This window comes from Gorilla gorilla, chromosome 16 (genome assembly GCF_029281585.2).
Source record: "Gorilla gorilla gorilla isolate KB3781 chromosome 16, NHGRI_mGorGor1-v2.1_pri, whole genome shotgun sequence".
Classification (NCBI taxonomy): domain Eukaryota; kingdom Metazoa; phylum Chordata; class Mammalia; order Primates; family Hominidae; genus Gorilla; species Gorilla gorilla.
The window spans coordinates 67,987,686-68,011,411 of record NC_073240.2 but is presented as its reverse complement, the minus strand read 5'-3'; the positions used below and the strand labels follow the sequence as shown (position 1 = coordinate 68,011,411).

At 39.1% G+C, this 23,726-nt stretch overlaps 1 protein-coding gene across 5 annotated transcripts in view; it reads left to right on the top strand.

Annotated features, from left to right (window-relative positions):
• Window positions 1-23,347, top strand: part of AAGAB (alpha and gamma adaptin binding protein) — a 59,894-nt gene extending 36,547 nt beyond the window's left edge. For 4 of the 5 annotated variants that reach the window (XM_055362704.2, XM_031002509.3, XM_063698646.1 and 1 more), the window contains exons 6-10: window positions 14,807-14,889; window positions 15,697-15,793; window positions 20,227-20,331; window positions 20,780-20,829; window positions 21,479-23,347. In XM_055362704.2, coding sequence (XP_055218679.1) covers window positions 14,807-14,889; window positions 15,697-15,793; window positions 20,227-20,331; window positions 20,780-20,829; window positions 21,479-21,556 — 413 coding nt within the window. In that variant the 3' untranslated portion in view covers window positions 21,557-23,347. The remainder of the gene's footprint in view (window positions 1-14,806; window positions 14,890-15,696; window positions 15,794-20,226; window positions 20,332-20,779; window positions 20,830-21,478) is intronic. The other variant, XM_055362702.2, reaches the window with a different exon arrangement.
• The last annotated feature ends 379 nt before the right edge of the window (window positions 23,348-23,726 follow it).

Sequence of the window (23,726 nt, the reverse complement as noted above, 5' to 3'; positions counted from 1 at the left end):
GCTGATTGTCTGGGAGCATAATTTAGGTGCTGACTGTATCTGGGCCATTTGAGTTTTCTTCTGCTGGCCTCAGATCTCTCTACTCCATAATTTAGGCTCCGGTTTCAAGTGTTGATTCATTCATACAAAAAATATTTCTTAAGTACTTGCTCTGTGCAAAGTATTGGTCTGTGTGTTTGGGATATATCAGTGAACAAATTAAACAAAAATGTCTGTCCTTAGGAGCTTTCATTCTGGTGGGAGACTATAGTCAATAAACAATACAAGTAATTAGTATGTTATATAGTGTATTAGGAGATGATAAGTGATTTGGGAAAATAATAAAGCAGAGTTAGGGACATTGAGATTGCTTTGTAGATTGCAATGTTAAATAAGGCGGTTCAAGGTAGGTCTTCTTGAGATTTGAGCAAGGAGATGAGGTGTTTCACCATGTGGATATCTGGGAGAAGAACATACCAGGGACAGGGAACAGCTATAGCAAAGGCCCTAAGGTGAGAGCACGCCTGGTGCGTTTGAAGGATATCAGGACGCTTGCTGGCTGAGCAGGAGAGGTCAGAGAGGTAACGAAGGGCTAGATTATTTGGGGCTTTGAAGGCCATCATAATAACTTTGACATTTACTCAGAGTAAACTAGGGGACTGTTGCAGGGTGTTGAATGGGAAAGTGACATGATCTGACAAAGTCTAAAAAGATCACTCTGGCTGCTCTGTGGAGAGTAGATGATGAGGGTGAAGAGCAACCAAGATCTCTTAGGGGCCTATTACAATATTCCAAATGAAAGAGAGTGATGGCTCAGATGGGGGCTGGGGCAATGAAAGGGGTAAGAAAAGGTCGAATTCCAGGTATATTGTGAGGTAGAGCCAGCATGGTTTCCTGATAGTTTAGATATGAGATACGAGAAAAAGAGATCAGTCAAGGAAGACAACAGGATTTGGGCCTGAACACTTGAAAGATTAGTTGCCATCAACTGAAATGAGGCAGCTACAAGATGAAGCTAACAGGGTCACCTATCAGTAGTTCAGTTTTGGACATGTTGAGTTTGACATGGCTACTGAGACCTCCAAGTGGCTGTTAGACTTCCAAGTGGAGATAGCAGGTAGCCAGTTGGAGAGGTTTTGGAGTTTGGGGAGAAAGGCATTTAAAACCTTGAGCCTTGATGAGATCACCAAGGGAGTGAATGCAGTACTTAAAGAAGACCAAGGACTCAGCCCAGGGACATTGCAACATCAAGAGACAGAGAGAAGAGAAGGAACCAGTAAAGGAGACTGAGGAAGAAAGGTCAGTGAGGTAGGAAAACCAAGATAGTGGAGTCTTATTCGGGAAGCAAAAGTGAAGAGTGTTTCAAGGTGGAAGGAGTGGTCAGCTATGCCAATGCTGCTCATAGGTCAAGTAGGATGAGAACAGAGAGTTGACCCCTGGATTTAGCATTAGTGACCTTGAAGAGCAGTTTCAGTGAAATAGGTTGAAAGAGAAAAATTGAAGATAGTGATTATAAAACACTCTTGAAAATTTTGCAGGAAAGGGGAGCAAAGAAATAGGTGAGAGCTGGAGAGAAAAATGTGGTTGAGATTTTTATTGTTTGAGATGAGAACAAGAGCAGCGCGTTCATAAGCTGATGGAAAAGTTCCAATAGAGGGTGAAAAATGGATGAAGTAGGAGAGAGAAGGGAGACTTGCCGGAGTGACGTCCTTGAGTAGGTAGAAGGGATGGGCTCCAGTGTACAAGTGGAGGGACTGGCTTTGCACAGGAGGAGGAAAATAAACCTAGAAAGACATGGGAATGGGGGGGTGTGGATGCAAATGTGGCTCAGTGGGGAGATGTGTCATGAGAATCTGTGGAAGTTTCTTCTGATTGCATAAATTTTCTCAGTGAAGTAGGAGGCCAGGATATCAATTGAGAGGGCAGAAGGGAAGAGGTAGCGTTAGGATTTGAGGAGAGGGGAGAAAATGTGAAACAGTCATTTAGGGGAGAGAGAAAGAGTAAATGAACCTAGAGATGTGAAGTATGATTTGCCAGGCAGCATTAAGGGACCCAACTTGAAATTTGGTATTATAAAACTAAAGTCAGGCAGCATGGGTGGAGGGGTGTGTGTGTGTGTGTGTGTGTGTGTGTGTGCGCGCGTGCATGCATGTAGTAATCAGTTCTGCTTTTGCTAAGCAAATGTATCACAGCAAGAGAGAGGCAAGGGATTCAGTAGTATATATAAGATATTAATTATAATGATTGACCATGGAATTTAAGCTAAAAAGAGGAGAGTGGAAGTCAATTGGAGTGGGTCAGTAAAAAGATGGTAGTTTTGAGTCCTGGTGCAGTTGAAGGATAATTGGGTTAAGGTACTATAGGAACAGAGAGGGACTTGGAAAAATAGGTGATGCATGAAGTTGAGATGATGGAGGGGTTGTAGTTATTGGTAATAATAAGGTCTGGGTATGACCCTGGGAGTACATGGCTGCAGTAATGTAGAGGACGACATCCATAAAATGGAGGAATTCAATAAACTGAGACTCAGGTTGCTGGAATGGTTGTCTATATATTGAACTTGCTAAAAATTAAGACACTTGCCTTCAAATAGTTTGTGTGAGAATATCAGTAGGCTCCTATATTCAGAGATTTTAGAAATGATTTAATCCAGTGATTCTCAACTGAGACCCAGGGGGGTATGGAAATACATATCACATGCTATACAAGCCCTCTGAAGACGTTGATTGCCTGGCTCCCATTGAGAATCACTTAACTATTAAGTGCTATTGCTAAGTGGTTGGTAGATGTGCCCTCAACTGCACTGGGTAGAAACTGTTAGGAACTTTTGAGCTAGTCTATTCATCCAGTACAGGAATGGCTTCTATAGCATCCTTGCCAGGATCATCCACCCTTTTTGGCAGAATGCTTTAAATAACAGCACCTTGTGAAACAGTCCTAGAAGCAATTAACTGCATAGAGAAATCCAAGAACTGTTTTTTTCATTCTTAGCAGATAGAATATATTTTTATGCTGGTAGCTTAAGCACTTAAACAAGGAAAGGATATGTATTTTACTTTGTGTCATAATGCTGAGAACAGTGGTGAAAATTTTATCTGTCAATGATGTATTTTCCCTTGCTTCTACCTTGTTACTAGCTTTCATTTTGATGACTCTTTTTCCTAGTCTCCCTAGGAGGTGAAGAAAGTTCCAACAGAATTGGGAAAGATTTAGCTCAGGGAGACTGAAATGACCAAGGGGATGGGAAGAATGGGAATTGTCTAATATAATAAATAAGTGTGGACAGACCAGAGCTGAGAAGAGATTTAACTGGAATCTGTATTACAGGGTATGTATAAGGCAGATATGGATCTGATTTCCCAAATTCCAGATTGCTATAACTCAGAGACATTCCCTAAATCTTAAAATGGTTTTACCATTTGCAAATAAAATGAAGGCCTTACTGAACAGAGCAGGCAGTAATCTATGGAGTACTTTATATTAAGAGATGATCTAGGCAAAAAGTAGATATGATTCAAAAAGCCTACAGTGAATTCTCATTAATGACAGTTGTACCTAATTCAAGTTGAGAAGTACTTGGCCTAAACTTTTGAGTCTGTTATTTTGAAAAGCAATCATGTTTTTCTTCCCAGTATTTATCTATACAATATTTTTACTCGGTCCTCTACTAGTTAGGTTCACCCAGATTACATGTTCTTGTGTTTTGTGAAACTTAATAAGGAGCATTATTTTGTTTGGCATGATAGTGTATGTGATTAGCCTGATGAAAGCATTTAGAACATAGAATCTCCATGCATGCATCTGGTTTGGCTTCTTCCTTTTACAGGTGGGGAAAAACAGGACCCAAAGAGGAGGGGTAACATGCTCATATTCACACAGTGAGTTTGTAGCCAACGTGAGACCACATGATAGGTCTCCTGATTAAGACTGTTGTATGTTTTTCCATGACAGTGTGTTGGTTTATATTACTGGGCAGTTGGAGAAATGAGCACAGAGTGTTAATTTACCTAAGTTGCATGGGAAATCACTGGCCAAGCCAGATGAGTTCATTGGCTACAGAACTCCCTTAGCCTAGGTGCTCTCTGACGTGAGTAAGATTTTAATGAGACTGTGTGGAAATGATGATGATAGCTGAGATTTTGGGCTTTTTGGCTTATTTCTTTTAAATAGATCTTTTAAAATAATTTAGATCGTCTGGAATGATGGAGATGCTTTATCCCACGGTCTTTGCACTTAATCCAAAGTACAGCTAAGGATAGATAGTTAATTTAAAACTCCTGCATTCCTTATAAATGAAAGATAATTTATATTTATTTTTAATTATTTTCCTTGGAGTCACAACAGGTTATTATTCTCTTCGGTTTGAATTTTAATTCTTATTTGTAAGAATAGTAGGTGCTGTTAATGTCTTTCTGTTACTTAATATCAGATTTAAGGCAAACAGGTTAAATTACAGTACTATAATTATAGGCAAATTATTATTCTAGAAAGAGATTTGTAAATTTTCCTGATAGATATAACTTCTATATTAACTTAGAACTTAGTTTTATATCCTTGGCTCCACCAGTGTCTTGTTTCATTAAGCCAAAGTGTGCATTTAAAAAAATTTTTATTTTTATTTTAGAATTGGGGGTACATGTACAGGAAGTCTAATTATTCCATTGCCCAATAGATCGTTTTTCAATCCTTGCCCCCCTCCCTCCCACTTTGAAGTCTCAGTGTCTACTGTTCCCATCTTTTTGTCCATGTGCACTCAGTGTTTAGCTCCCACTTGTGAGAACATATCGTGTTTGGTTTTCTGTTCCTGCCTTAATTCACTTAGGATAATGGCCTCCAGCTGCACCCATGCTGCTGTAAAGGACATGATTTTGTTCTTTTTTATGGCTGTGTAGTATTCCATGGCGTACATGTACCATGTTTTCTTTGTCTAATCCACCGTTGATAGGCACCTGGGTTGATTCCCCATCTTTGCTATTGTGAATGGTGCAAAGCATGCAGAAGAAACAGGGACATTATTGCTCCAAAGGGGTGAACATTAATTCTTGAGGGGAAAAAATCTTTACTCTTTTTGTCTGTAAGGCATAAATAAATGTGCAATACATAAACACATATACAGTGTATCTGTAGTATTAATATTTCAGTGGGAGGGTGTGTCAAAATTAGGGGGAAAATGTCTTAAAAGGTTCCTGGTGTGGCGGCTGTACTGAAAACGGTTGAGAAACACTGAGCTGAAGGATCTGGTTGCATGTGCTAAGCTCTACCCTAGAGGAAATTCCCAGATACCATTGGATTCATCGTGATGGTCAAACTTTTAGGGAAGTCACAGTTTCCGCTATGCATTAAAGGTACGACTTCTCATGGGCCAGGAAATGAAGTGGTTAGGACTGCCTTTACATTTGGGTGGCGCTTTTTAGATATCTCCAGTCATAGAAATTTTCCTTGTCTATACTGTCTTTTCTTAAATGTCCTTAACCTCAAAGTTTGGCTGTAGCTCCAGGAAAGGGATGTAGATAAAATCTCAGCTGCTTAGTTGAGTTACCCACAGTCCTATCAGAGTCTGGTTTGTGGCTGTGGAAATCATCCATTTGGATGTGTCATTTATAATTTGATAATGTCCCTTTATTGTCATCATGAAAGGAGAAACTGGGTCAGTGCTTTTTGCCAAATGTGACAAATTTTGAAAGTTGATTGCTCCTGCCACACCTCCTCTTTGGTCTCCAGTGAGATTGTCTTCTCTTTCAATTTGTCTGGTACATCAAATAACCTAATTGCAAGCCTAGATGATCTAGGCATCATACTCAGGACTGTGCCTTAAATTGAGAGGCACTGGGTAAGTAAGAGTTGGTTTTAAGGGCAAGGAAAAGAAGATGGTAAGTAGAAGCCTGATGAGTTGTTTTTTGTTTGTTTGTTTGTTTGTTTCAGGCTAGGTTGTCACTGTTTCACATGAGAAGGTAGTATTATGTACAGTGACCTTGTTTAAAGTGTCAGTTTAATGTTACCACTAAGGCCCTGCCCCAGCTTTATCACTTGAGCACTAACAAGTGCTGTGTGGAGTTTAGTCCATGCTGGTAACTCTTGAGTATTCAGTGGGTCTTTTAACAATTACCACCGTGGAGGAGAGAGCAAGGAAGAGAAATGCTGTGATCTTTTACTGTTTTTAATCAGTGAAAGAGGGATTAGATTAAACAAATGTTACAGAGTTGTGACTTTGATCCCCCAGTGGTAAGCAATAATTGTAGAGACTGGATTTCAAAAGCCCTGAGAGTTTATTTTCAATCTATCTATTATAGTTTAATCCCCAGTAATGCAGATGGAGGAGGATTAGTGGAATTTTAATAGTAGAAACAACAATTCTTTCTGATGTAGTTTTCTGTTTTGCCATTATAAATGTAAAGAATTGATCATTTATTAACATGTATCCCCCTGAATTTACTTGTAACAAGATTCCATGGCAGAAATCTCAGATTCCAATTCAAGGAATCATTTGCACCTGCTGTACAGAGCAGTGGCTAAGAAATGTGTACCTGCTGGGTGTGGTGGCTCACACCTGTAATTCCAGCATGTTGGGAGGCCAAGGCGGGTGGATCATGAGGTCAGGAGTTCGAGACCAGCCTGGCCAACATGGTGAAACCCCATCTCTACTAAAAATAGAAAAATTAGCTGGGCATGGTGGCAAGCACCTGTAGTCCCAGCTACTCAGGAGGCTGAGGCAAGAGAATTGCTTGAACCCGGGAGGCGGAGGTTGCAGTGAGCCAAGATCGCAGCACTGCACTCCAGTCTGGTGACAGAGCGAGACTCCATTTCAAAAAAATAAAAAAAGAAATGTGTACCTAAACACAAGGTCTATCTGTGATACTTGGGCTGCTCTCCTGAGAAAGCAGATGGTTAATGCCTTAAATAAAATAGTTTTTCTAAACTAAATGATGATTAAATACAAATTTGACTCTAATGTCACAGAAAATAAAACAATATCAAATTTGTTAGAGGAGAATCGTTAATGAAGACAGTTCTAGTCAGGTCTGTCTTTACCCATGTTCTCTTGGAAAATGGCTTCATGTTTCTGGACCCCAGTTTCCTAACTTCTAGGATGGGTAGAACTCTAGGACAATGTAGAATTATATTAACATTACTTTCTATGAAATTGAGTTCCTTGAGTCAGACTTACTTGCTTCTCATTTTAACCCAGGACCTAATATTGTAGAGCCAAAAAAATGGATACTCTGGCAGTTGTCTAAATGTGAATGTTGTGGTCAAAAATTAAATAAATATGTGTTGATCTCTATCTGTGTGTGTGGGTGTATGTGTGTATAGAAGGCATAATTTGATGGAGGAGATTGCCTTGGAAGAGAAAAAGGGGAAGAGAAAAAAAATAAGGAATAAGAGTATGAGAAGAATGATGAGACTTTGTTTTAAAAGTTCACCCTTAAAATTAACTGTAAGCAAATGAATCATGGGAAATCTCTTCAAATTAGTTACCCTGGAGGCACTGCTCTTCTGCTGCCATCTTGCCATCTTGAAAAAACTTTTTTAGTACTTTCTTTGGAATTATTTTTAGACCTGGGTATGAACCACTTAAGTCATCTTTATTTTTTTTTTTCATGGTAAAGTCTTGTACTGGTTCTGAACGATTTTTGATTTGATTCTGAACATTCCTTTTAGGATTTTCAAGAGTGTGCTTAAGGTTCTGGAGATAGGACTTTACAATGGAACTATTATTGGAATTAGAATAAAGCTTTCCTTTACAACATCGGAGAGGATAGTACTCACTCTGATGTTTAGTTCCGTTTATTAAGAATTTGTGTGTATGTGTGCATAGGGAAAAAAAAAAAAAAACAACTAGGAAGACAAAATACCAGAGTATTGATTCGTATCTTTGGTGATTTAATTTTCTTCTTTTTTTTTTTTTTTTTTCAAGAGTGAGTCTTGCTCTGTCGCCCAGGCTGGAGTGCAGTGGCATGATCTTGGCTCACTGCAACCTCCACCTCCCGGGTTCAAGCAATTCTCCTGCGTCAGCCTCCACAGTAGCTGGGACTACAGGCACACACCACCATGCCCAGCTAATTTTTGTATTTTTAGTAGAGATGGGGTTTTACCACGTTGGCCACGCTGGTTTCGAGCTCTTGGCCTCGTGATCCTCCTGCCTCGGCCTCCCAAAGTGCTGGGATTACAGGTGTGAGCCACTGTGGCTGGCCTAATTTTCTTCTTTATACTTTTCTCTTTTTTCCAAATTTTCTACAATGAATATATTATTTATAATCAGGAAAAAGAAAAAATAGTATTATTACTTTCTGGTCATGTTCATTATATGTTCAAATATTAGTAGAAACCATTCTTGACATGTGAGCGGGTGTCCCAGGTGTCATAGGGAGAGCAGATTCACTTTCCTGAATCTAAAGCCAGGTGGTAGAACCAGGTACGGTGCTTAGGCCTGTGTCTTTAATAAGTACTATTTTTAATAATGGATTTCAAAGTTTGCCCTTTTCAAGCAGTTTAGTGAAAAAGAATAAATTGATTCTTGTAATTATTTTATGATTTCAAAAAACATTTTATTTCGGTTTGCCAAGAAGTGGATTGTAATATCAAAGTGTAAGTTTATTTCTCTGATGCTAGTGAAATCATTTCCTTCTTAAAAGAATTTTTTATTCAAACAGTGTGGTTTGATTTAAGAATATCATTCAAAAATAGGTACAACTTCTCTATGCAAATTGAAATATCTAAGTTTTAGTAAGTTTGGTCATGCTTATTACTCGGATGGAAAAGAACATGTTTATAATAAAGGAAAAACATTTTGTGCAGGGAAGGGGATGTAAAGAAAACTTTAAATATGGAAAAAACTTCTTAAGATGATGCCAAATAATTGCTACATTAAGGAAATAAAAACTGAAATATGAACACAGAAAATATCTAGGAGGTCTGTTAGGCATGTTGGGGGGTGTGGTCATGGAAATTCTTAATATTTGAGTCGTATATAAAAATGTAAAATAAAAACTTATTTACATAGCTAATGCTTGCAGCCTCTGCCTGACAGTTCTATTAGACATTCAGCGGATATTTCAGCATCTCTCCTGTATACTTAGCACTATGCTGGAGGCTGTGCAGTGTAGAAGAACCATTAGCGATTGTCCATGTCTGCAAGGAGTTTACAGTATAGTTGAGGATGGCATTTTGACTCGAGATGGGTATTAATACTAGCATGTTCTCCGAAGGGCCACTTGAATAGTAAGGACAACAAGGACAAATGGCACACCGGCAGAGGTAATTAGGGGCTGAAATCATCTAGAGAAGTTTCTCAGAATATGAGGGAGGATATTTTCACTGCCGACAAGAGAGAATGATTGAGTCTTTTTAATGCTTTTTTTCCTTTTTTTTTCATTGAAAATATTTGTTATAGTCCTTACTTAAAAGTAAGGACTGCCGGGCGCCGTGGCTCACACCTGTAATCCCAGCACTTTGGGAGGCCAAGGCAGGCGGATCACGAGGTCAGGAGATCGAGACCATCCTGGCTAACACGGTGAAACCCCGTCTCCAATAAAAATACAAAAAATTAGCCAGGCGCGGTGGCGGACGCCTGGAGTCCCAGCTACTCAGGAGGCTGAGGCAGGAGAACCGCCTGAACCCGGGAGGCGGAGCTTGCAGTGAGCCGAGATCACGCCACTGCACTCCAGCCTGGGTGACAGAGCGAGACTCCATCTCAAAAAAAAAAAAGTAAGGACTTAAAAACCTGGGGATTTTAGCCAGAATTTTCCTGTTCTAATTAGACCTATGTCAGTGGTTCTCAATTGGAAGTGATTTTGCCCCCCAGGGGACATTTGGCAGTCTTATAGGCATCTGGTGGATAGAGGCAGGGGATGCACAGGACACCCCTCTTTCCCACCTACCCACACACCAAAGAATTCTCCAGCTGGAAATGTCAATAATACTGAGATTCAAAACCCCTGGTCTACATGTGCTTGAGGAACAGTGAAGAGATAATGGAGCCTAGCCACCTGTCTACCATTTGTTTTATGTGACCAATGCCTCAAGGAGTTATAGGGCTGGGCTGTGAACAGTTAGTAAGTGGCATATGATTAATTATTCAGTCCTGAGTTATTCAGCTTACTTCAGTGAAAATCACAGTCTAAACCAGGGACTTAATAAAGGATTACTGACAAAAGAGAACTATATATGAATGAAACATCATCTTTTTGTACTTGACCCAAGTTTGTGTCATATCCAGTAAGCCAGTAGTTGTGCATCAAAACATTGTCCATGTCTCAACTCTTTACATGTTATCAAGACCTCTGGCCTTAATGGAAAGAGTATAGACTTTAGAATCAGAGAGTCCTAGATTTCAAGTTCTGGTTCCAGCTATGTGACTTTGGATAAGTTACCTAATCTCTCTGAGTTATAGTTTGTTCTGTAAAAGAGAATAATAAAATAAATCTTCTGTAAAAGAGGATAATACAATAAAGAAGATATATGTTTATTTCTATTGTGTGTAGAAGGCATACTTTGATTGTTGTGAGGATTAAAGAAACATTGTAAGTACCTAAAATATTACCTTGCACATATTTAGCACTTAGTAAATGTTATCTATTACTAACCCTTAGGAAAATTTTGCAAGGTAAATATTGTTATAACCACTGCGTAAATGTAGAAACTGAGGTACAGAGAAGGCATAGCTTGTATAAAACCACACAGTAAATAGTAGAAGTAGGATTCATATCCATGCCTTATTTCCAAATTAGTATGCTTGTCATATTGCCTTGGTAAATAATGGAGAAGGGAAAAAATCAGAAAAATTAAAAGGAAAAAAATACTTTTTAAAAAGCAACTTTTCCCCTTCCCCCATACTGAAATTTCCCCCTTTGCCTAGGTTTTGAATTCTCTAAATGTTTCATGTAAGTCAAAATTGCTATGAGAGATGCATTTTATGCTTCTAAAGTTAAGTGTGCCCTTAGGTTTGTAAAGAGGTGGCAAATAATTTCATATATTTCAAGTTTTTTTAACTTCTTATTGTTAAAAAAAATCATCCCAAGGCTTAAGAATTTCCCATTTAAAATCTTTATTCTAGAGGCTATAGTTTTGTTTCTGACACTTTCTGGAAGAATCTATGCTAATGACCAGCACCGCCAGATTTTTTCATGATATTTTCATTTTTATCCATGCATCCACTGGTGTCAACTTACTAGACTACTAAAACTGAATCAGATGTTTTTAGGACCACAGTTTAACATACTAATTGTGCCTTCCAGAATGATTTATTTTACATCACTTAACAGCCGCCCCTTTCTGCATCCCTGAAGTTCCATAAGAATCAGCTGAGGAGGTGAATTTTATTTATTCTTTCCTAGTCTAGAGTTTTGTGGCATCAATAAAACCGTAGATACTAGAGCCAGTTTCAGCAACTACCTGCTAAAGGAATAAATCCTTCTTAATAGGGATGACATTTCCATGCCCTGAATCCTGGGGAGAAAAATCTAGCAAGCAAGAAAAGATTTATGTAATTCTTTTCTATGAGAAGAATAGTTGTACAGTGAGTGCATGTGGATGGAATTTTAATAAACATTGAACCAGGCAGAACAGAATTTTTTTAAAAGCCATAGGTATATAAAATATCATCTAAGTTTTTTGAGCAATGTTAATATGTGAGCAGTCTACTTTGGGTAAACAAAAATGAATTGTTTTTCTCGTTGTGTCAATTTGTATGTTTCTAAGTTCCTTAAAATATAAGCAGCGGAACATAATGAACTCTCTTGTTAGTTGACTAAATTCTTCATTGTTTATAATATGAGCAAAAGTCCTTCTGGCTTATTATAATTAGCCTGAAACCTGATTGTAAACTCTTAGTCAATTGTGAACCTGATTAATTTGTCTAAGGTCATACAGGTAGGCAGAGCCAGGAATGAAAGACAAGTTTTCTGACCACTAGTTCAGTTTTCTTCCTACTATTTTGACTTTTTCATAATTTTATCCATTCTAATTGGGCATTAATTTTTTTTCAAAGTTTTAATTGTGATACACAGCATAAAATTATTAAATTTCAAAAAATCTCTTTGAATAGGTAAATAATACATGAACATGTAACAAAAATTAAAGGTTTACAGTATACAGTGACGAGTCTAGCTCCTACTCCTAACTCCCGTCCCTCCCAGTTCTCTTTGCAGACAGCCACTGTAAAGAATTAGGCATTTCGGCCGTGTGCGGTAGCTCACGCCTGTAATCCCAGCACTTTGGAAGGCCAAGGCGGGCGGATCACGAGGTCAGGAGATCGAGACCATCTTGGCTAACACGGTGAAACCCCGTCTCCAATAAAAATACAAAAAAAATCAGTCGGGCGTGGTGGCGGGCGCCTGTAGTCCCAGCTACTCAGGAGGCTGGGGCAGGAGAATGGTGTGAACCCAGGAGGCGGAGCTTGCAGTGAGCCGAGATCGCGCCACTGCACTCCAGCCTGGGCGAAAGAGCGAGACTCCGTCTCAAAAAAAAAAAAAAAAAAAAGAATTAGGCATTTCAAATAGACTGCTTTGGTTTCATAACATGCATAAACTGACATTGTATTGCATTATTCTTTGAGTTGCACTCTGGCCTGCCAAGTTTAGGGGACGCCTAACAGAGGAAAAATATAAGCTGTGGAATTAGAATATGGAGAGATTTATGAACTGAATTTGAAAATTACCCAAGGTCCAAGTTATTTCCAGTAATAGAAGTGAGGGCTCTCTTGCAGAAGTAGTTTATTACTCAGATATTGCCTTTTGTACAAATAGCTTAAAGTATATTATAAGAGCACTCATGTATCTTAATGACAGGTAAAATCCGTGTCTGAGTATTACATAACTACGTACAGCTACTTTAAAATCAATAACACATTGGCCAAAAGAAAGAACCATGCTGATGTTTGAATAAACATACTTAGGCTCTGAAACTGTCATCGTAGGACACTGCATGGATCTGCTTCTCTTGGGCCTCTGAGCCTCCATGTCCTACCCTGCTGAAACTTTGGTCCCCTGTCTTTGGATTGAGCACCCAGGCCTTTGGATGAGGAGATAAGGGGGGCTCCAGGAGTACACATGAACCTCTGACCATGCTGCCACTGTTGAGGTTGTACAGAATGAAAAGCAGTAGGGCAGCAGCAGCCTCTTAGTTTTGCCCAGACCAAGGTAGCCTTTAATGCAGAGGTACTGGGTTGATAGCTGCATATGACTGCCTCCGTGGCGAGAGTCAGGCTCCAGAAATCTGCAGGCTACAGCCTAGCAGGCCACATTTGAGGCTTCATCCCAGTTTAAAAGGCAGATCTTCCCAAGTGAAAGGAAGAAGGAAGGACACTGCGAAGTTTCTCTCTTTTGATATCTCTGTATGACCAGGTATCTGGCAGGGGAAAGGGTATAGGGAATTTATAGGTAGTTTAGAGAAAGAGAGATGCGAGTAGGTCAGGGAAGAGATAGAGAGGAAAGGCAAGGTGGGAGAAAGTTGTCTTTTTGAGAGAGAAAGTCTTTCACTTCTGTACTGTTACTCTTGGGTTACAGTCTCATGTTCTACTCTAAGGCAGTGTTTTTCGAACTACTGTGTTCATAAGACCCTCCTGGAGCACTTGCTAAAAGTTGAGATTCCATGATCTCTGTCCTAAAGATGCTGACTCAGTGAATCTCAGATAGCGTCCTTGAATACTAGGATAGTTTTAATAAAGTGTTCCAGTCATTCTGGGGAACACTGCTGGATCAAGGCTGGCCCTTATACTTTGAACAGTGCTAGATGTTTTGCTCCAGATTTGTCCTCCGTTGTAAATACAAACAGCATACTGGGAGTCTTAACTGCAGATGCTTCATTCATATCTAAATTAGAGTTTTTTTCTTTTCTTTTTTTTTTTTTGAGACGGAGTCTCGCACTGTTGCCTAGCCTGGAGTGCAGTGGTGTGATCTCAGATCACTGCAACCTCTGCCTCCTGGGTTCAAGCGATTCTCCTGCCTCAGCCTCCCAAGTAGCTGAGATTACAGGCGCCCACCACCATGCCCGGCTAATTTTTTGTATTTTTAGTAGAGACGAGGCTTCACCTTGTTGATCAGGCTGGTCTTGAACTCCTGACCTTGTGATCCGCCGGCCTCGGCCTCCCAAAGTGCTGGGATTACAGGCGTGAGCCACCGCTCCCAGCCCTAGAACTTTTTTCAAAAAGCATTCATATTCCTTTTCACCTGAGTGCCTTCACCTGATATGAATGCCTTGGTGTTGATTTTTTAAATGTTTTTGAAATAATCAAAACAATGGAATATTAGTTCATAGTGGCTATGAAAGCATTAGTGCTGTTAATCTTTGCAAATAGAACCACTGGCCTTTTGTTTGTCATAATGGCCCTGCTATTATTTTCCACTTGGACTAATAGTCTGTGATTTTTTTAAAAAATGTACTTAAAAAAAATGTATTCAGGGCCAGGGGTGTGGCTCAGGCCTGTAATCCTGGCAGTTTGGGAGGCTGATTCAGGAGATGGCTTGAGGCCAGGAGTTCAAGACCAGCCTGGGCAACATAGTGAGACCCTGTCTCTACAAAAAACAAGAAATAATTTAAAAAAAAAAAATAGCCAGGCACAGTGGCAGGCACCTGTATTCCCACCTACTCAGGAGGCTGAGGAAGGAGGATCACTTGAGCCCAGGACTTCAAGGTTGCACTGAGCTGTGATTGTGCCACTGCACTCTAGCCTGGGCTACAGAGTGAGACCCTGTCTCAAAAATATATATATATATATATATGCAGTTAGAACTTTGGTAACAAATAAGTAGCCTTTGTTTCATCATCATAGCCATTTGAACAGTTCAAAATGTAAATGACAAATTTCAGTAAGTGTATTTTTCCTTTTCAGATAGGAACCAAGGCTTTAGCCTTCTCAACTCATTGACTGGAACAAACCATAGCATTGGGTCAGCAGATCCCTGTCACCCAGAGGTAAAGGTTTTTCTTGGATCTTTTTTCCCTCTTTGGCTTTAATTTCTCCTTGTCATTATGAATCTTGACACATTCACCATTGTTTTCTTTTCCATTTAAAAGGTGACAGAGAATGTTAAAAATAGATGAAAGGAAGGTCTAAAACAGCCCTTGCTAAAGCAGTAAGCCCTTTCAAGATGTTTACAGCTTTGGTTTTATTTTTACTAGGGTGCTTTCTAAAATATGCTAGGATTTCCCTGAGGCATTAATTTGCCTTCAGATCTTTAAATAGAAAATAAAATTCATGGTGCTTTTTTAGTACTTCCTGTGTAAAAGACCTTGGCAAATCTGAGGCAAGGTCCCTGTCCTCAATGAGCTTGTAGTCCAGTTTCAACCCTGCATCCTTAAGAACTTTGTTCCAGGTTTACCTTGGTCAGCAGCTGGAGCCAAGAGCAAATTATACAGTGCCACATTGTCTTTCCAGGGATCTTTTTCAACAGCCTCTGAGCTATTTGTGTTTGTTACGATTGTGTTACATTTTCACAGTTTGAATATAACATGGATCTTAAATGAGACAAACAGAAAACATGTTTTAGTAGTCTAAAGCAAAATCAACGCTTTCTAGTTCTTCCTTGGGGGAAAGTACTTCTGGGTTAGTTAAGTTTTAGCCTTTTATTTTTTTAATGTGATCTTGCTCTTCTTTCTTTGCCTCCAGTTCCTATTACTCTTTCCTCAAGCCAACCAAGGACTGAAAGTGTGAGCTTTTTTGGATTTAGTTCTGAAATAGTCTACGATTAAATTGTTGCTTATGTGTATTTTCCTCAACAGCAACCCCATTTGCCAGTAGCAGATAGTACTGAATCCCTCTCTGATCATCGGGGTGGTGCATCTAACACAACAGATGCCCAGGTTGATAGCATTGTGGGTAAGTTCCTCCTTTGGCTGCCAAGAGAGAGCTTTGTACAGCTTGGAATAGGTATCTGGACAGAAATCATTGAGGGGGAAATTGACTTTAAACACAGAGAAGGGAAAAAAATTGGTAGTATACCACACATGAATGTGAGCCTTGCCAGTGGCTATCAGAAAAAGGAAGAAGAATAAATATATAACAAATATGTGGGTACCATTTTCTCTTTAATTCTCCTAGCAGGATCTTGATTCAGATAATCTTAGCCAAGGCAGACCGAACCAGGTGGCGAAACAGCTAGCTCTGTATCACGTAGTTTTTTCATAATATTTAACAGAAGTCAGAATCGATGGTGACAAGAGTAATACAACTTTATATTTATAAGCCCTTCCACATGCTTTTAAAGTTCTTTTATATCCCCTTTCTCATTTGGTAATGAAGTTTTGCAGAGAAGTTTAATAACTTGTCCAAGGACATCTAGCAAGAAGGGCCTGGAGCTGAAGCTGGAATCCAATATGCTGTCCAAAAGCCAGAAAAGCAAGGAGCTTACTTGACAATAACTATAAATCTTCTTTCGCTGGGGAACTACTGATATTCCTACTTTATCTTTATGCTACAGAGGGCTCATGTGCAGTAATAAATTTTTAAAACTCTTTTTTCTTATTATGAGATAATTCATGTAGAAAACAAGTGATTGGTTATAGAAACATATGAAGAAGAAAAAATTATGTATAATTTTTTTTCTCTCCAGTTTATTCATCCTTATCCTCTCAATTGAATCCTTCCCATTGGCTTTTAAACCTGCCAAAGTCTCTGCCATTAAAACAAACTAGTAATCACACTGAAGTGGGTGGGGACTTCAAGCACTAACCTAAGTAACTTTAGAAAACAGTATTGGACTAGATACCGTAAGGCTAAAAACAAAAATAACTGAACACAGATACTGAACTCTACTTAGTAAATTTGTTTCTTATAGGAGCATGGCTCAGCAATTCTGAAATTTTATATATAGATATTTTATACACCACACATATACTGACATATAGAAAATAAAAAATATAGATAGTGAGAGCTAGATTTCTCACTGCCAGAGGAAAAAGGTTACAAATAAGGAAAAGGGAAGGCCAAGATGTACCCATTGGTACTGGATTGGAATCTAATGTATCAGTATGAACTCATGGCTTTAAAAATATACTTACAGTTAAGAAAATAAGTACAGATATGTGTGTGTATGCGTGTATTAGTATACACACATATATTTCCTAGTTCTGTCCACTGAGAGGCCTAGAAGCAACAATACTACCATAGCAGTGGACACACTTAGCACTCAGATCTTGCTTTCTTTGTGTGTGTGTGTGTTGTTGTGTTTTTGTTTTTGTTTTTGTTTGAGATGGAGTTTCGCTCTTGTTGCCCAGGGTGGAGTGCAGTGGCACGATCTTGGCTCACCGCAGTCTCGCTTCCTGGGTTCAAGCGATTCTCCTGCCTCAGCCTCCTGAGTGGCTGGGATTACAGGCATGCGCCACCATGCCCAGCTAATTTTGTTTTGTTTTGTTTTTTAGTAGAGACGGGGTTTCTGCGTGTTGGTCAGGCTGGTCTCAAACTCCCGACCTGAGGTGATCCACCTGCCTCGACCTCCCAAAGTGCTTGGATTACAGGCGTGAGCCACTGCGCCTGGCCAGATCTTGCTTTCTAAATACCATTCTCCAATAAAAGGAACTAGGGCTCCTTGGAGAAGTGGTTGATTCCAGGACTTGGGCAAGAAAAATACAGGATGACCCTGGAGCATCTCATGGTACCAGAAATTAAGAAAATTCTCAAAAAAGAATGGGGACATGTTGAAAGGGCATAGGGACCAACCTGAAAGAGCTTCCAGTGGCTAAATCTGGAACAATTTGACCAGCAAAGTAGATTAATATAGTATTGGGTTATAACCCATAGAGTAAGCTAAGTATCCATGAGTTCATACTAATATAAATAAATAATTGAATAAACAAATGAGAAAGAAAGGACAGCATCTCCTTCCAGAAGAATCCCAAGTAATAAATATAGAAGGAATGAGGAAAATAGAAAGCCATCATTAGGCACAAAACACAGTAATAGTTCTTGGTAGCACAGGTGAAAGTTTGAGGAGAAGTAGTATATCTGCATAGTCTAAAAGTATCTCTCTCAAGATGTTTATTTATTACAAAGGGGAAAATAGTAACTTTACACTGGAGAAACTCATCAGATGCCAGCCACTTTAATTATGTAATGAAGGTTAACATCACTGGTAATAAGACATATTGACATAATAGCCCTCCTGATAGGATGCAGTGAGAAGGTAATCTCACCAAAAATGCATAACTGCAATCTAATAATAAGAAAACATCTGACAAACCCAATTAAGGGACATTATACAAAATAACTGACATACAAGTGTTAAAGTCGTGAAAGACTGAGGAACTGTCACAAATTGGAGAAGACTAAGGAGATTTGACAACTAAATTCCATGTAGGATCTTGGAACAGAAAAAGGATATTAGTGGAAAAACCGATGAAGTCTATGGCATGGTTAATGGCATTATACCAATATTAACTTCTTGATTTTTATAATTGTACCATGGTCATAAACGATGTTAACACTAGGGGAAAGTGGGTGAACTCTGTGTTCACTCTGAACACAGAGATATAGGAACTCTGTGTACTATTTTTGCAAGTTTTTTTTTAAGACTAAATTAAGAAAAAGATTTAAGGCAAAACCAAATCAACAAAAACCAAACACTTCCACATGTTCCTCCTTATCTCTTTACTAAACTTGTTTCCATTCCTCACCTCCCATTTGCTCCTCACCTCACTCATGTCTGTCTTTTGCCCCTGGTATGCCACTACAACAGCTCTGTGCAAAGGCCAACAATGACCTCCGTGCCGCTAAATCGGGTAGATATTTTCCAGTCCTCATCTTGACCTCATGGCAGCATTCAGTGTTACAGATCAATTCCTCTTTGAAACATTTTCTTCCCATGCCTCACCCAACACAATGTCGCCTGGTTTTCTTCCTACTTCTCTGATTATTCCTTCTCTTTCTTTGGTAGATACCCTTCTTTACCCAGCCTTTAAATATTGTCATTATTCATTGCTGCATTTAAACTCTTCCAAATCTATATTTAGGCATGGAGTGATTCTGTCTACATTAACAGTTCAATTACTATGTATACACAGATAAATCACAAACTTTTATCTTCAGCCCTATATACCAACTTCCTATATGACATGTCCATTGAACGAAAGCAAATATATTAACCAAGATGTGTTTTTAACACCAAATTGTCTATATGGCATTGTGATAGATGCAAATAATTATAAGTCATCATCCTATCTTCATGGAGCTTAGTCTAAAAATATAGAGATAGGACCTATAATGTAATGGTTAAGGTCATAGTCATTGGAGTCCTGTACAGCTGGGTTCAAATCATGGCTTTATCGCTGCTAATGGCCTTACCTTGAGTAAATTAACCTCTGTTGGCATTAGTTTCCTCTTCTGTAAAATAACGGTGATAAATCTTTCCTCATAGGGCTGTTGCAAAGATGCAATGGAACCATGTAAGTTAAAGCATTCAGTGGTGCAGATCCAAAGCAAATTCTCTCTTATGGTAGTAGTATTTATTAAAGTAGTGGTGGAGAAATGTTAGAATACAAGGTAATATATGCAAGTGCTAAGACAGTTCTAGAAACAATAAGTGTAGAAAGAATTCTAAGGAAGGAGACCTGTGAAAGTGGGATGGGCAGGGAAGGCATTCTAAACATAGTGGGCCTGGAGTGGAGAAGGAGTTAAAATTCTGATTAAAAACAAACTTTAATAAAGAAGCAGTGTGCCAAGGTAGAAACAGTAAAAGATTTGTGGTAAGAAAATATGAATTTAAATCAGCTCTACCTCTGAATAGCTGTAATTTTAGATGAGTTCATTTTTAGATACAGGTTTTTTTTTCATATCATTTCTGTTATTCTCAGATAATGTTATCTGTTCTAATCACCTTTTATAGTGGTTGTCGGTAATAGATGTGAAAATATTTGTTGTACAGTAAAATATGGCATAAACTTTAGTCATTATTGGTGAATCAGTGTTCCTTAGTGGAGTGAGTATGCTTTCAGAGTTGGAAACACCTGCGTCTGAATCAACTTACTAGCTGTCACCTCGGCAAGTCACTTCAACTCTGAAATGTGGTTTTCTTATCTTTAAAATGGAAATAGTACTCCTTACCTCATGACAATGTTGTGAGGATAAAATAGTTACTCTTCATTTGTGAGGGCCCACTAGCAGCCAAGCAGGGTGAGGCACCATGAGCTGTAAAGCTGGTATACACTGGGCCTTCGATCATTGGTGACTTCATCAAGGTTAGCATTTGCCTTAGGATTCTCTGAGTGTAGCACATATGCAAATAACGTGACAGATAATGTGACAAATCCCTATTTCAGATCCCATGTTAGATCTGGATATTCAAGAATTAGCCAGTCTTACCACTGGAGGAGGAGATGTGGAGAATTTTGAAAGACTCTTTTCAAAGTTAAAGGAAATGAAAGGTAATCAGATCCATTGTGTCTAATATGTTCCCATGTTGATGCTTGTCTGTTTTACGTAGTAGCATTTTATTTTATTAACTGCTGGATTGGATTCCTTGTTCTGGTCTCAGCTGTCTTGAGAAACTTAGCTACTCCTGGGACTTGGTAAAAAAAAAAAAAATTCCCTGGGGAAAATTTTTCCATCTTCGTTCTCTTTCTTTTTACTTTTCCTGCTTTTGCCTTCTGTTTCTTTCAATGTGTTACATAAGGTGGAAACTGTAAGATCCCTACCAATTTACTCACATCATTCCCATCTGGAAAATTTGGAAGACTTAAACTTCCTAATACATGTAATGACTACATCATAAACATGTCTTTGAGACCCGTCTCCCATCTTCTAGTGTTATTCATATACTCCAGGTTATCCTGTGCTATTAGACAAATTTCTTAAGATATATTTTCCCCCTAGACAAGGCTGCGACGCTTCCTCACGAGCAAAGAAAAGTGCATGCAGAAAAGGTGAGACAATCAGCCAGGTATTTATTGAGTACCTATAAAAGGTCCAGTGCTATCATTATAATTATATATCACACTTGTGTATTTCTGAAGGGTCTTAGTGTGAGCTTTTCATTGAATATTAACTTCTAACTAATCAAATATTTATACAGTAATAGTATAGTTGCTGCAGTCAAACCAAGATTTTTCACCTGTATGGTGAGTGATGTGGCACCTTTATTGAGACTCAGGATGTTTGCCTTTCTAACTATTGGGCCAGAAAACTCTTAGTTGTTTTGTTTTATTATTACCAACACAACACATGCTATTGGCAGGAAACTTGTATGGTTGATGGTGTTCCCTGATATGTGTCATAATTTATCCTGTTCCCTTTTGGACATTTAGGTCATGTGCATTTTTTGCTTCTATAAATAACAAAGCTGTGCATGTCTTTACACATCATCTTTGTATACAACTCTAAATATATCCTTGGTATAAATTTCTAGATGTGGCGGTCATGGGTCAAATGGTATTCAAGGGTTCTGATATGTGTTGCCAGAGGACTGGAGGGCAAAGTGCAGAATTTTAGGTCTCAGTCAGTTTAAGGTATGACATATGAAACAAGCTGAAATGTAGCTGTTGCCTAAAATTTGTTGCATGCTTCTCTCCACAGGTGGCCAAAGCATTCTGGATGGCAATCGGGGGAGACAGAGATGAAATTGAAGGCCTTTCATCTGATGAAGAGCACTAAATTATTCATGCTAGGGTTTGACTAACAAAGATGCTAGCTGTCTCTGAGATACCTCTCTACTCAGCCCAGTCATATTTTGCCAAAATTGCCCTTATCATGTTGGCTGCCTGACTTGTTTATAGGGTCCCCTTAATTTTAGTTTTTAGTAGGAGGTTAAGGAGAAATCTTTTTTTTCCTCAGTATATTGTAAGAGAGTGAGGAATACAGTGATAGTAATGAGTGAGGATTTCTTAAATATACTTTTTTTTTGTTCTAGGAATGAGGGTAGGATAAATCTCAGAGGTCTGTGTGATTTACTCAAGTTGAAGACAACCTCCAGGCCATTCCTGGTCAACCTTTTAAGTAGCATTTCCAGCATTCACACTTGATACTGCACATCAGGAGTTGTGTCACCTTTCCTGGGTGATTTGGGTTTTCTCCATTCAAGGAGCTTGTAGCTCTGAGCTATGATGCTTTTATTGGGAGGAAAGGAGGCAGCTCAGAATTGATGTGAGCTATGTGGGGCCGAAGTCTCAGCCCACAGCTAAGTCTCTACCTAAGAAAATGCCTCTGGGCATTCTTTTGAAGTATAGTGTCTGAGCTCATGCTAGAAAGAATCAAAAAGCCAGTGTGGATTTTTAGACTGTAATAAATGAGGCAAAGGATTTCTATTCAAGTGGGAATAAAACCTCTCTACTGAGTTGTGGGGGATATGTTGTATGTTAGAGAGAACCTTAAGGAGTCCTTGTATGGGCCATGGAGACAGTATGTGGTAATATACCGTGATTTTCATGAAGAAATTCTTCTGTCTTAAGAGTTCTCCCCTGCTGCTTGAGATGCCAGAGCTGTGTTGTCGCACACCCGCAAAACAAGGCACATTTCCCCCTTTCTCTTTAAAGCCAAAGAGAGATCACTGCCAAAGTGGGAGCACTAAGGGGTGGGTGGGGAAGTGAAATGTTAGGCGATGAATTCCTGAGCACCTTGTTTTTCTTCCAAGGTTCGTAGCTCCTCTCTGCCCTTCCAAGCCTGTAACCTCGGAGGACTATCTTTTGTTCTTTATCCTTTGTCTTGTTTGAGTGGGTCAGCCCCAGAGGAACTGATAAGCAAATGGCAAGTTTTTAAAGGAAGAGTGGAAAGTACTGCAAATAAAAATCCTTATTTGTTTTTGTAGACTTTGTAATGCATATCATTAGCCCTCACTGTGATCATTACTGCTGTGGCTCTGAACTGGCACATAGTACAGTGGATGGAAGGTGCCCGCACACCAGCTGAGAGCTGGTTCTGGCCTAGGTGGGCTCTAGAACCATTTACACAGCATGAAAGAAACAGGTTGGGTTAGGAGCAGAAAGAAATAAGGCTCACACCCCTCCAGACACTACCTTATAAGCACTGCAGAACCTGAAACAGATGGCAGAAGGAATGGAATGCTACAGGGGCCAGCAGGAGTGACCACAGGGAGGAGACAGCTCAGTGACTGGAGCATTCAGGAAGAGGCTTTCCAGGGAACACTGGACATTGCTTAGTGACCTTTTGTTCCTTCTTTTTTTTTTTTTCTTTTACTGTTCTGAAAGACTTTTGAGTCTGTGGTTCACCACCAGCCCATCAGTGTTTCTTTGAGGTGATTGCATTAGGGAAGTTGGCTCTGGGGTTGCAAAAAAAAAAGGTGGAACATGTTTTCCTTAAAAGATGGAAGGTTTTAGAAAATATACTAGGCCATCTGGTTAGAAAAAACAGACCAGACTAGAAAAAGCTGTGAATTTGATTTTGTAGATTAAACAAAGCCAGATGATTAAAATGTGATTTATTTATAAACTGTGCTAATGTCTATTATTATGATTTTGTGGTTTTTTATTAGGGGGTATGAGTGAGGGAAGCCCTATATCCTTCATTGGATTAGACATATATAGTGAATAGTGGAAGAGTCTGTCAAGCTCACTATTTTAGAATTTACCCTGCATATGTAATGTCATGTTTTTAAGACCTCAGCTATGCAGGGATATTGGCCTCTTCTAGGGACATATGGGATGAAGGTCTCTAGTGAAATCTACTAAAAGCCCATGTTAGAATAGTGATCATGAGCTAACACTACAGTAATAGCTGCAGTCTATCTAAAGTGACCTATGTTCATGCTACCACAAGTTGTTACAGAATTGCCAGCTGGAATTTAAAATAAGAGACTTGGTTTTTGGTT